The sequence below is a fragment of the Taurulus bubalis genome, assembly GCF_910589615.1.
Source record: "Taurulus bubalis genome assembly, chromosome: 3".
NCBI lineage: Eukaryota > Metazoa > Chordata > Actinopteri > Perciformes > Cottidae > Taurulus > Taurulus bubalis.
This window is the reverse complement of record NC_136591.1, coordinates 35,934,097-35,946,829: the sequence shown is the minus strand read 5'-3', so window position 1 is coordinate 35,946,829 and position 12,733 is coordinate 35,934,097. Positions and strand designations below refer to the sequence as shown.

Genomic DNA, 12,733 nt, shown 5'->3' with positions numbered 1-12,733 from the left:
ATAATTAGGAGAAAATATATATATTTTATATTGATACAATAGAATATACCAAAGTATAATATATACAATTATTTGTTTGAACATTATAATATTATTTATGATAGTTCATATAATTTCATAATGTGTTTTTTACCGATTGATAACAAATACAAGAAGCAGTACAATCTAATTATTGTACACAAAAAGAGTAAAAACAATTAATAATAATAAAAACAATCATGAAAAATGTTAATTAAAAAAAAATGAATGAATAACTGAATTTAACTAAAAATAGCTGATTAAATAAAACATGCAATCCAGTGGACTGTTATCATAGGAGGTCCAATTGAATAAACTGGAGCCTAAATATAATATAACATACAACATGTATAACATATACAGATATACAGTATAGTAGTAGTGTGTGTACATATACATTAGTACAGTAAATGTAGAATAAATGGCACATACAGAAACCCAGGATTTAAAAAAAACACAGCCTCAAAACACCAGCACGCTATTGGCCAGCGCCTCTCTCTCTCTCTCTCTCTCTCTCTCTCTCTCTCTCTCTCTCTCTCTGTCCTCCCAGAAGAGGCGTTGCTCGCTGGTTTCTTGCCATTGTGCGACCGACTACAGCGAGAGACATTTCCGCTTCCTGCACCGACAACCCTCCCCCTCCTCACCCCTTCAGCAAGCAACGCGAAGTCAGGCTCGGGAGAGGACCCACACACACAGACCCACACACACAGACCCACACACACAGACGCAGACGCGGGGATTTGGCGCCTGCCCTTCGGGTTTAAACCCCTCCGACGACCGCGATGTTTCCTCTATCCGGCGGCGAATAGACGCTGTGCGTTACGCGGGAGCGTTGTACGCATTTGCAGCAGCAACAAGGAGCCCGAACAAAAAGAGGAGGACTTAAAAAAACAAAACAAGGACAACACACACACACACACACACACACTCACACGCACACACAGTCGCGGAGAAGGCAGGCTACTACGGGTGTTCCTCCTCTCGTCCTCAGCCTCCAGGATGTCGGAGCGAGGAGGGCTCCCGCGGACTGGAGGCGTCCCGTCGCCGCACATGCAGCCCTCCAAGCCGGTCTGCATCACCTCCAACCGGCCGGTCCACATGAACCTGTACGCCACCTGGGAGGTGGACCGCTCCTCGCCCAGCTGTGTGCCGAGGTATGTGGGGGGGGACAGAGACTTATCATTTGTGGGGGTGTTCATAAATGGGGAAAGACTCAGTATGTGTGTTTACACTGGGGACTTTCATATTGCCCAACACCCGTGGGTGCCCTCTTGAAGAGAGTATCACCTCTTCTGCTGTCAGTGTAGGAAGGTCCCATTAAAGGCAACAATTACCCTTTTCTTTGCTCTGATTTCTTTCCGATTGGACCACTGTAGCCCCTTTTAGGACCCTTGGGGACCCCAGATTGACGACCACCACTTCACCTAAATAGCCATCACCCAGTGGCTTTTACAACCCTTATCTTACGCCCCCCCCTGGCCATAAGGACTGTTTGTGTTGGAGCAGGTGCAGCCTTTCCCCAGTAGATCGCCTCAGCTGTTGCCCACCGGATCAATCCAGACCCCACGATTGAGCATTTAGGCAAAACTTGCAACGCATGTTCAGGTGCAAGGTCACAGTGGCCCGCCTGAACAAAGAGATTTCAACTGTTTCGTGAAAGCCGAGGTCACCAGTTAGATTCAAGGTCAAGGGCTTACCGCCGAGGCTGAAGTGGAGCTCATGTGATTCACGACCCCGGCTAAGCATATACGATGTGCCAGAGCTGGTGATGGATTTTTATATATATATATGTATGTTGTTGTTGTTTTACAGCAAATCAAACAGAGGATGAAAGCAAAAGCTGGAGATGTATTCATATTCCTGACGCTGACAGAAACATTTCCACCTTCTTTTGCCGTTTTCACCTGTTACACCCGGCTCGTAAATCCGCGACTTGTGCATGTTTTTGCCTCCTTTGCTTTTCTCCCCCTCGTCCAAAGACTGAGCTGTGTCCCTCCAGATGTTTACTGAAAGCAATTAGTGGGAATAAAAAGCTTCATACAAAGCTCACATGCGGACATTTTAATGCTGCTTTCGAAAATGCTCCGGGGCTTTGCTGGGTTAGAGGCAAAGCCTCAAGGGTATGTTTTGCCTGCCTCTTAACGTTTTTGGCAGTGTGTGTGTGTGTGTGTGTGTGTGTGTGTATGTGTGTGTGTACGCACCATGCGCTTGTGAATAAATGATGCAGTCCTGGTTCTATATTTTGGAACAGCTCTCATGAATAAAACATCCATTGTTAGCCTACATTTTACATATCTCCTTCCTGAACTCCTCTGAGACTACGGAGGATTACCTTTTTTTTTTTTTTTGTCTGTGTTTGCCTGCAAATATCCACAGACGATATTTGGTGGACGTTTTTTTTTATTTATTTCAGGCGTCACAGTCTGTCAAATATATTTTGATTTCACTGCAGTTGCAGCAACAGACAGAGAGAGACTCACAGAGGAGGAGGGGATGGAGAGAAACAGAGGATGAGAGTGAGCGATGGGAGAAGAAGCGGCGGCTCTGTCATCTCCATTTAAATGGGATTTATCTCAGACACAAGTGGTGGGAAAGTGCAACTAATCTGTGGCGCATGTCTCCCAGAGCCAGAAGAAGAACCTGCGTCCTCTAAAGGCTCGCAGTCAGTCCTGGGGATGTTTAGCAGGCAGCTGAACGTTGCCCTGTTGCGCAATCTCTGTTGCTGCAAGAAGCACTCCCCCACCCAGAGGTGTTGTTGCTCTAACCTCTTCCTGTCGACCCAAAATGCCACTTGGTATGCTGTTTATGCAGCGCCGCTGCGGATAGAATTTACCCTGGCAGGCACAAACATGCACTCAGCTTTCGCTTTACTCTGACATTTGTATTGAAATCTGGAAAAATACTGAACGTGTGTCACACGAAGGCTGTTTGTTTTGTGTGTGGTTGTATTCAGTGAGGGGGGTGACAGGAAATATCACCGCGAGTGATGCACTGCATCTGGTGCTCCAGTTCAAGCGACCAGGATACCGAGAATATTTAGTTTTGAAAGTCTGTTTGAGTCAGTGTTCATCTCCCCTGACCTTCTATTCCACCGTTTACATGGGAGGAATATATCATTTCACTGGCTCTAAACCAGCTCTTTTAGTCCGGTGTAGTGGGTGATTCCTCTCTCTGCAGTGCCATCCACACACACACACACACACACCTACACACATTTATGTACAGGAACCATTTCTGCAGCCGAATAATCCCACCGGCGAGTACAGCAGCTGCTCCCCTCGCCTCACTCGTACAGAGTGAAGCGTGCGTATTCGGCGTCAGGTGGAATGTGGGCGGAGCCTGCCGGTGTTCACACCACAAATGGTTTGGATTCCGGCGTCCGGCGGAGTTTAGCTCGTGCCTCCTTGTGCTGCGACACAAGGAGTCAGGTATTCCAGGAATGGGCCCTCCTTCCCCCCCCCCCACCGCAGAGCTCCTCGCCATGCATTATTAACGAAAAGAAGGCGCCCTTACAGAGATGAAGTCCCGTGATGGATGGATGGCGGCTCTGTGCTTCAAACGTGGCTTCCAAAAGCCATTAGTTTTCTTTCCCAGAGCAAAAACGCATCGTAAGGAAGGAGGGGAGAATAGAGGAGAGGGAAAGGTTTCAGCTTTTACTTGGGCAATAACTCCTGACCACGGCCCTCTAAAACCTTGTGTGTTTTAGTGTGTTTGTGTGAATCAAACAAACCAGATAAAATGGAATAAATAATTGCAGAGTCTAGAGGTGTTGCTAGGTAGATTTAGAAGCTTTGACGAAGACGGAGCCAGGCTAGCTGTTTCCCCCGGCTCTCTGTCTTCATGCTAGGCTAGGCTAATGCCTCCTACAGCTAGCTTCGTACTTGGTGTACGAACTATAGGCTGTATGTAGTCGCAGAGAGACTTACAACATGTTAGAATATGTTTAATGTGTAAGTGATTCATTTTGGATTTTCTCTAATTTTAGCACTTTAGAATACTGAAATACTGTTTGTCAGCCACTGGATTTCGTCTTGTAATCAAAGAAACAACCATTAAAAAGAGAATTCTTCCTTTTTTATTGTTGTTGTTGAAGTCTTCACCACTAAACCGCTCGAGGAAATTACAATCGGGAACCACAATCCCGAGATATGAAAGATTTGGCGTAGCCAGTACGAGAACCTAACCGCCCCAGGAACCTCAACAATGCTCACGTGTCGTTTGTAGTGTTTGTAATCCATCAAGTGTAATGTAAACCAGTGAAAGCAGCGGGGCATTAACAATAAATGCTTATCTGCTGGCCCCGTAATGAACACTGTTGGCATGTAGAAGCGGCGCAGAAACGCAGGATGTTCTGAATTATACATTGTGCGTTTGTTAGACCCGTTTGCTATAATTCCCCCGCAACACAATAGTGGGACGACACTTGTTCCTCGAGTGTCAGCATTACGTTATCCACTCTGCCCCCTGAAGACCCCCTCCGCCCCCCGGCTGCTGAACACACACTAACGGAAAGACATGGAGATGGTGCCAACAGGCTATTGTGTGCACACACACACACACACACACACACACACACACAGACGGGTAGTGGTGTTCATTAGGAAGCTTTGCCACTTGCCTTGGCGCTGCTCGTTCTTCCGCACAGCTGAGTGGCCGAGAGGTCTGAAGTTTCCTCTGCGGCTCAGCTCGATGAAGGGAGATAGCGAGTGTAAAGTGTAAACCTCCTCCTCCCCCTCTTCGCCCTGACTTTCCATGATTAGTTACTCTTTCTGATAAACGCCTTCCAACCTCGAGCCTTCAGGGAGAGACGGGAGATAATGACACGCGTGGCCATTAGTGCGTTTTAATGATCTGTTTATCCGACGGCTTTGGAAAGAGTCTGGAAGGTTTTTGACAAATGTATTATTTATGTTGCAGTTGAAACCAGTAAAAGAGAGTATTTTTCCTGCTTTTATTTATTTATTTTTTTCTCGGTAGCTTGGAAGCTGACAGGCTTTTAAAAAGAAGAAAAAAAGAAAACGGCAGCGAAAACTCTCACCAGCTTTAAAAAGCTGCTAACCCACTCAAACAAATGTCCACTGCTGTGCCTTTTCAGATGGGATGTCCAAATAGTGGCACACATGCTCTTTCATAGACGCTCCTAAGAGAACAACAGAGGCTTGAAAATGAGTCAAAAGCATCCGTGTTGGTATCGGACTTTGATTAGAAAACACCTGTTCTGGTGGATGTAAAGGCTTCAATGATAGGGAATGATGGTCCTCAGCTCAAATCTGTTTATGTGACCGCCGTCGTCGACATCTTGGACGTGCGTATTGGAAGAGAAAGCACCCGCCCAGTGATGAATGTGTGAGAGTAAAGGGAGTGAAAATGAGTGGCCATCCTCCTCCTCTTCATCCTCCTCCTCCTCTTCTTTCTGCGTAGATGTTGTGGTAGGTTTGTGCACCAGCACTGCTGTGGTCTGAGGGCCTTTGTTACGGTGGAGGTTTGTGTTTTTTTTAGAGCTTATGTCTCCTGGCAGTGATCCCCCTGCTTTGGAACCATAGACTCCCATCTGGCAGCTCTCTCTCTCTCACACACACACGCACACACACACACACACGGAGTGACACCCATTCGCGGACAATGTCACTGGCATATGCTTTCGCTTTCACCTAATGTGTTATAAACAAGGGCACAGTGGCATCCAGTTACATAAAAGGACATGCTGCGAGGGGAACACAAACCATGCCGACAACAGGTGCATAATCGCACAGGCGTTCACACTGGATAATGTTATGACAAAGCGTTTATTCCCGCCCTCCCCCCCTGGAAAAAAATAAAGGTTTCCCATTCAGTGCATGCCGGAGTTTGTTCATATTTTTGCACATGTCTGCACGTATCTGGGGAGGAAGCTGTCTGCAAGGTCTCTCTTGCCAACAGCGCAGTTGCACTGTTCAGATGTGGAAACAAAGACACACACACTCACACACACACACGAGTGTGCGCACGGACTCGCGACAAACGCACAAACCGCGCTGGGATGTACGCGACTCGACAGCGGCTACATCTCCTCCTCTGTGCTGCTGCTGTATAACCGCACAGTCCGATGCAAATGATGTGTGCAACCCCGGCTGTAATCCCCTCAAGCTCAGGTTACACACACAGTTTCTCAGGGGCGATAACAACGCAAGCTTGTAATGCACTTAACACAGATTGACCTCGACACTGCGCCCGTTAGCATCACGGACGGCCATTTATCGGCGTTTCTTTCATTCTTGGGGTCGTTACGCAGGATGTTGCTGCAGGGCTCTGTTTGTGTAGGATTCTGATTTAGGATGACTGCCGGTTACTTTTCTCATGTTTTTATTTGCAGAAAAAAAAAAGATTGCTTTTTCTAATTACTTAGATGGCAACATGTGTTTTGTTCCAAAGTGTTTAATCGAGCAGTTTATCTTTTTTTTTTTTTTATTTTTTTTTTTACCTGACAAGCCAAAGCAGGAAGCACCGTTTGGAAAAGGGCGTCATGTGCCAAAAAAGTTCTTGGCGTGGGATTGGACGGACCATCTGTCAATCAAACTCTTGGCGGGAGACGAGGGGAAACATCACGAGTAAAGCCTTCAAAGCCGTTCTTTGCTCTTCAGTCAATAAAGAAATACTCTAATCTATAGATCTGATTTATATTGCAGCATCTAAATTAACTCCTTGAGGAGCCGCCATTGTTGTTTTAGCCTCTCTGCGTCGCCACGTAGCTCCTCCCCTGTACTCACTCACGCATTACTGGAAGCCCGGCGAGATGGATTTCCGTGTGATATGTGATATCGCGATTCTCCCATGAACTCGTGACGTCGCAATAATCCAGCTGCAGTGCGAGGTAAGGATAATTTACCCAGCATGCACCTTTTTTTTTTAAACAAGGAGCTGGTTGCGATGGGAAGTAAGCAAGACGTTGTTCAAAGGCTGAGCGCAGCAGCAATACATCATTTTAAGATGTGTTACATAAACACTAAAGCATTACCTCAATAACACAGCAGGAGTAAGTGAAACCAATTTAGAAAATGACACCTTTCCTTTTTATCGCTAAATAAAAACTAGCTATGAGATACTTGCAGAGAGGCATTGATACCGCTGTCATGTCTGCACGGTAAATATGAAGCTGCATCCAGGAGGCTGTTAGCTTAGCATAAACACTGGAAGCGATGGGAAATGGCAGAGTTACACAATCTGCTCGCCATTTAATCTGTACAAAACATACAATAAGGTGCCATTAGGTGGAATTCTTTTTATTTAGCTGTACCCGTGGCTAGCTGTCCTCCCCTGTTTCCAGTCTTGATGCTAAGTTAAGCTAACTGCCTTCTCCTCATATAAATGAGGCAAAAAAACAAATGGGCTAAATGTCCCAAAATCTCGATTTATCCTGAGTTCAGGTCGCATAACCAGCTTAGAAACAAAGAGATGACACTGGGGAAACAAACATATCCGTAGTATCCTCCATGGCTGAGCGGTCGCTGCTTGACCTACACTGTCACTCTGATACTGGCTGCATCGAGGCAGGAGCGGCTCCGATTGGTTGATAACCAGGAAGCTAATACGATCTCCCTTCCAGATAGAGGTTTCCTGTTCCTCGGCGGACAGCGAGCTCCGATAGCATTGTCTTCTTTTGCGCTCGCGCTAAACTGGATTAGGCGGCTGCTGTGCTCATTAATCTGTAATCGCTCTAAACGTAGGGTCAATGATATTGTGTGTGTGTGTGTGTGTGTGTGTGTGTGTGTGTGTGTGTGTGTGTGTGTGTGTGTGTGTGTGTGTGAGAGAGACACAACAACAAGAGGATTCCTTCTGTATGTGTGAGATCTTTATTTTTATTGTAAACTCACACAGATACTTGCACACAGAATAGCTTGCAAGCTAGCCTTTTCCACTTTCTCTCAGCACAGACCTTATCTTTCACACACACACACATTCTGCAGGTCACATGCTAAGTCTTGCGGGCCTAGATGAGGGGGAGAGTCCAGACAGCAGCCCTGTGCTCTGGGTTTAACAGAAGTGCAAACCAGCAAAAACATGATTAGCAAACTTGCCAACAACAACAAAGACTTGCGCTCAGGGTGTTTTTTTTTTTTATTTGGCTCATGAACGCTGCAACTCGTGCTAACCTCAAATCAATCGCACATGCGTTTCTGTTGTTGTAAACACAAGATAGACTTTGACTGTGTGTGTGTGTGTGTGTGTGTGTGTGTGTGTGTGTGTGTGTGTGTGTGTGTGTGTGTGTGTGTGTGTGAGAAAAGGTTGACTCTGCCCTCCTTTAGAAAGTAGCAGGCCTCCGCGTGTCCTTGCCTGTGGCTGTAGGAAGTAGAGCAACGCGGAAAGTGATGAGAGAGAGAGAGAGAGAGAGAGAGAGAGAGAGAGAGGTTGGCATGGAATTAAATATATAGAGCGAGAGCACGAGAGAGAGACTATAGAAAGTAGGAAAACATGAGCAGACACAAGACACCTCGGCCTGTGCCTCTTTGTGCTCATTCTGAATATATACTTGGCTTACTTGCATTGGGAAGACTAAAATATATTTAAACTGTCACATTATGGGGACTTTCCTCATTTTTGGGACAATAAGCTGGACCGACCCCAACAATTGAACTGTTAAACTCTGTGTTCAAGGCTTGGTTTGTGGTTATGTTTTTAGGTCACGTCTCTCCGAAGATGCACATGCTTGTCTCTGCAGAGAAGGTGTACCGGATGATAAAGTGACTTAAAGTCTGAGCCGCTTAGTGTGAGAGTATAGTCACCAGTCTGACATCACGTTATCATGTCATTTATTAGCTTATTTATTTATGTAACACAGGGTCACTCGCTAACGGGTCTGATCTGTACTGCACATGTGCAAACTAGTACTCCCCCTGGTGGTTAAACACTCTTGTGCGTCCTATTTTCCCCGATCACTCCGCATAGCCGCAGAGCGCTAGTTAACGCTGGCTAACGTATGTCACATTATGGTGCGTTCAAGCGCTATTCAGTGAAAATTCATATTGAGCGAAGGTAGAATAAAACAGTTTCCTGTCACCTGACCATCTCGTTATGTGCAGTGGTTTGACATCTGATGATCCCTCACAACGGCTTTCGTGAATTATATTTAATTGTCTAACACAACTCCCTCACCTGTTACTTATAGTCAATTAAGCATCTTCCGAAGTGACAAAACGTCCCCTTTTTTCTGCCCGCGTGTCAACACAACAGGAAAATGCCCTCGCAGTCACATCTCAGAGAGTCCGTCTGTGAAACGGCATTCATTTCTGTTCATTGTGTCCTGCACCCCTCTCAGCAATGATGGCGACGGGAGTGGAACCGGCATCTGGCCTCGACTCGGAGCCTCCGTCACGCGCCAGCGTCTGTGTGCGCAAACGTGTCATCGTGTGTTTGTCATTGTCGTTTTTTTTTTTTTTGCAGCGCTTGTGCCTTCATCTCCGTTACCTTGCACCTCGATACAAAGGATGCGTGTGTGTGTGTGTGTGTGTGTGTGTTGGCTTGTGTATCTTTGTGTGCTCGCGCTGCATGCTGAAATTTAGGGTGTGATTTTCATTGTGTGTGTGCATGTATGTGTGTATGCGCACTCTTTCTGCTGCTTTTAAGTAGTGTCTTCATGGAACTCTTTGCCGCACTTGAATCTAGCTGTCTCACCTGCACATTACATCAAATAGTGTGTGTGTGTGTGTGTGTGTGTGCGCGCTTGTTATTGTTTGTCCATGCTGGGCTTCCACATTAAATGTCGCCTTCAGCGGTGTCATTTTCAGGATATGTTTGGCAGCTCTCAGATCAGTGTCTGGGCTGACCTTGCACTTGTGTGTGTGTGTGAGTGTGTGTGTGTGTGTGTGTGTGTGTGTGCTCCTCCTGTATTTCTGCCTTTTTCTTTATCACTGTTTGCTTCAGTGAAAATCGTCTTGCCTCACCGAGCGACTTGCATCAAACATCGCTTTACTGGGTGTGTGTGTGTGTGTGTGTGTGTGTGTGTGTGTGTGTGTGTGTGTGTGTGTGTGTGTGTGTGCTTCAGGCAACGTGTCTGCTCATGTCAGCAGGCTGACTGTCGCTCGCTACAGAGGCACAGGCGAAGAGAGACTAGGGAGAGGGAGGATGGGGCGTCTTCAGGGTGACGTTAGCCTGATTCCAGACCGCTGAACTGTCGCCCCACATCTCCGATGTTGTCGGCGACGACACCGAGGTCTGGTGTCGCTCACGTGAACTACAGTTTCTCTTCATGGTTTGAGAGACAAGCGAACCAGTTGGATTTTCCACGACTAAAGTGTCACTGTCTATTTATTCTGTCGATTATTTGTTTCTTATCATTAGTCTATTGATCACAATTTCTTCAGAGGCCAAGGCGGCATCTTCAAAATGCTTGTTTTGTCATGGTAACAGTCCATTAGTAAAAGTACCAATTGAGAGCATATTGATTGCCTCTCAATGGCTTTCAACATGGCAGCGTCTCGGCATAATGGAGCGAATACTGCATTTCGTCTGTTGCTCCTTTTAAGGTTTCCATCTTACGATAATAATCATTTTATTTGTAATAAAGAGGGAGGGGACTCTTGTTTTGCATTGTGAACATCCCGCCTCATCTCGCCAAATATTCATTATACATCTAATAAAATATCTACTGCATTTGCTGCCATTGCAAAACGTACGCTAGCTAACAGTATCTCAGTTCGAAGTGATCTGTCGGGGCAAAAACCAAAAGGCGACGTCGGACTGAATAATGGAGTGCGAACAAAAAGGGTCATTCAGTCTGAATGTCAAGCTCCAGGTGGAGCCGAGGGAAAACCTTGTGCACCGATCACGAGGCGGAGGGTGGCGAGGATGGGTCGGTGGGAGCGAGAAGAGGAGTCAAGGGGGGAGGGAGCGTAAAGCCGAAGGGTGAGAGGGAACAAAAAGAAAAGGGGATTAGGCTGTGAAGGAGAGAAAATGGTCTGGAGTGGATGAAGGTGAGACGATGGGGGAGGAAATAAGGGAGAGAGGGCGACATCAAAGCCAGGGTGAAGGGAGCACGAGGAAAAAGACTACTTTTATTCTTCTCTCTTGATTCTCCCTCTCGTCTCCTTCCTCTTTCCTTGTCACCTTTCCACTCGTCTCTCCTTCATCCGCCGACGGTCTTCCCTCCACCCCCAGAGTTTTCCACCAAAGCCAACGTGCAGCTTCCTCCATCCTCCTCCTCCTCGGCCGTGATGGATCCTCACCTCTTGACGCCATTGTTCCCGTAGCAGTCGACACACCAAGGTGCCATCGTGGGTCCTCCCCTTCTAAAGAACTCTATTCTAAACCAAAGGCCAAAGCTGCAATTATTCTTCTTCTTCTTATTTTGTGCTTCTTTTGTCCTTTTTACAGCGGCTCCTCTCTGTGTAATCGCTCCTGATAAATGCTGCTCATCGTTTCGATTGTTATCCTGTCTTAAACATCTAATTGACCTTTCCTCAAAATGTCTGATTTGTGAAAGACTTTCATCACAGTGGAACACACTGCTATTTCATTGCATTCGTCTAACTTGGCTCGTTTTCAGTTTCGTTCCTCCTTTCCTGACACATTGAAGTGCACATTTCCAAAAGGCCGTCTAACAATGTTTAACTCGGCCGAGCGCGTTGCACCCAGACGGTGCTTTTTTGTTTTCACACTCGCCGGCTTCGCACGTATTGTCCCATACATATTGTGAGATCGAGGTCTAATAAAAGCTCCGGCGGTGTTTATTCTGCGTCGTGCAGCTGCACCAAACATTGGAGCGTGGACCTTTTTTTTGAGATTTGACCTGCCCTTCATACAACCAGCGCGATAAGATAGTGGACAAATATGCTATCGCTATCGCTCCACATTCTCAAGAGCCGCGTTTACTAAAGCACAAACTCTAAATGCTGGTCGTCTTCATCCCAAGAGCCTCCTGGTTTTATACGTCTCTCTCTCGCTTCACAGATTTAATTCAGGCCATAAGGCTGCTGCTGCTATTTGTCTCCATCGGCGAGGAAAAGCCATTTGTTCCCAGGGTTGCGCAACATGCTGATAAGCGTATCGCTTGTCGCGGGAATTGGATGTGAATTTTGTGTTTTTATGTCTTCCAGTGCAGATGTCGTACACATTATTGTGCAGATGGCAACACTAGCCCCTCCCCCGGGGAAACACAGACACACACACATTCGTATATTTCTGCCTGTTCCTCACCTCCCGTCACCAACACACCTCTGTTCTGTCTCGCGCGCTGACTCAACGCGCTCACCTTCCCTTTCTCTCGTGCTGCGTTTCCACCCCTCCTTTTTTTCTTTTCTTCATTTCGCTGCATCCAGGGGATGTGGAGGTTTCACTTCCTCCCTCCTCTCTTCTCCTCGCTGTCATTTCACGTTAAGCACAGAAACGACAAACCGCTGAACCGTCCCAAGCCTTTTTTTTTTTTTCTTCTTTTTTTTTTTTTACTCACTCGCTCACATTCTCCTTCCAAAGCGAGGCGGCTGCCACCCACGTAGCAACACACATTGGAGTTAGCTCAGTATCACAACATCAAGAAAATGAAGTGCCCACCCACCTCCATGCAGTCACACGCTCAAATAGCTCACAGAGGAGAGAGCCATGCCAGGGTTTTGGTCTTGATGAGCACTGTGGTGAGCAATAGGTCCACACACACACACACACACACACACTCACACACACATATTTGCTGTTATGCAGGGATCACTTCTGCCCTGCTTTCACATTAAAAAGCGAGTCACAGAGA

General features: G+C 46.6%; 1 protein-coding gene across 1 annotated transcript in view; it reads left to right on the top strand.

Moving 5' to 3' along the window:
• Positions 1–1,017: 1,017 nt before the first annotated feature.
• pacs1 (phosphofurin acidic cluster sorting protein 1) overlaps positions 1,018–12,733 on the top strand; it is a gene marked incomplete at both ends in the record, with an annotated part of 44,081 nt that continues 32,365 nt past the window's right edge. The window contains one exon of the mRNA XM_079216286.1: positions 1,018–1,172. Within this exon, the coding sequence (XP_079072412.1) occupies positions 1,018–1,172 (155 nt within the window). The remainder of the gene's footprint in view (positions 1,173–12,733) is intronic.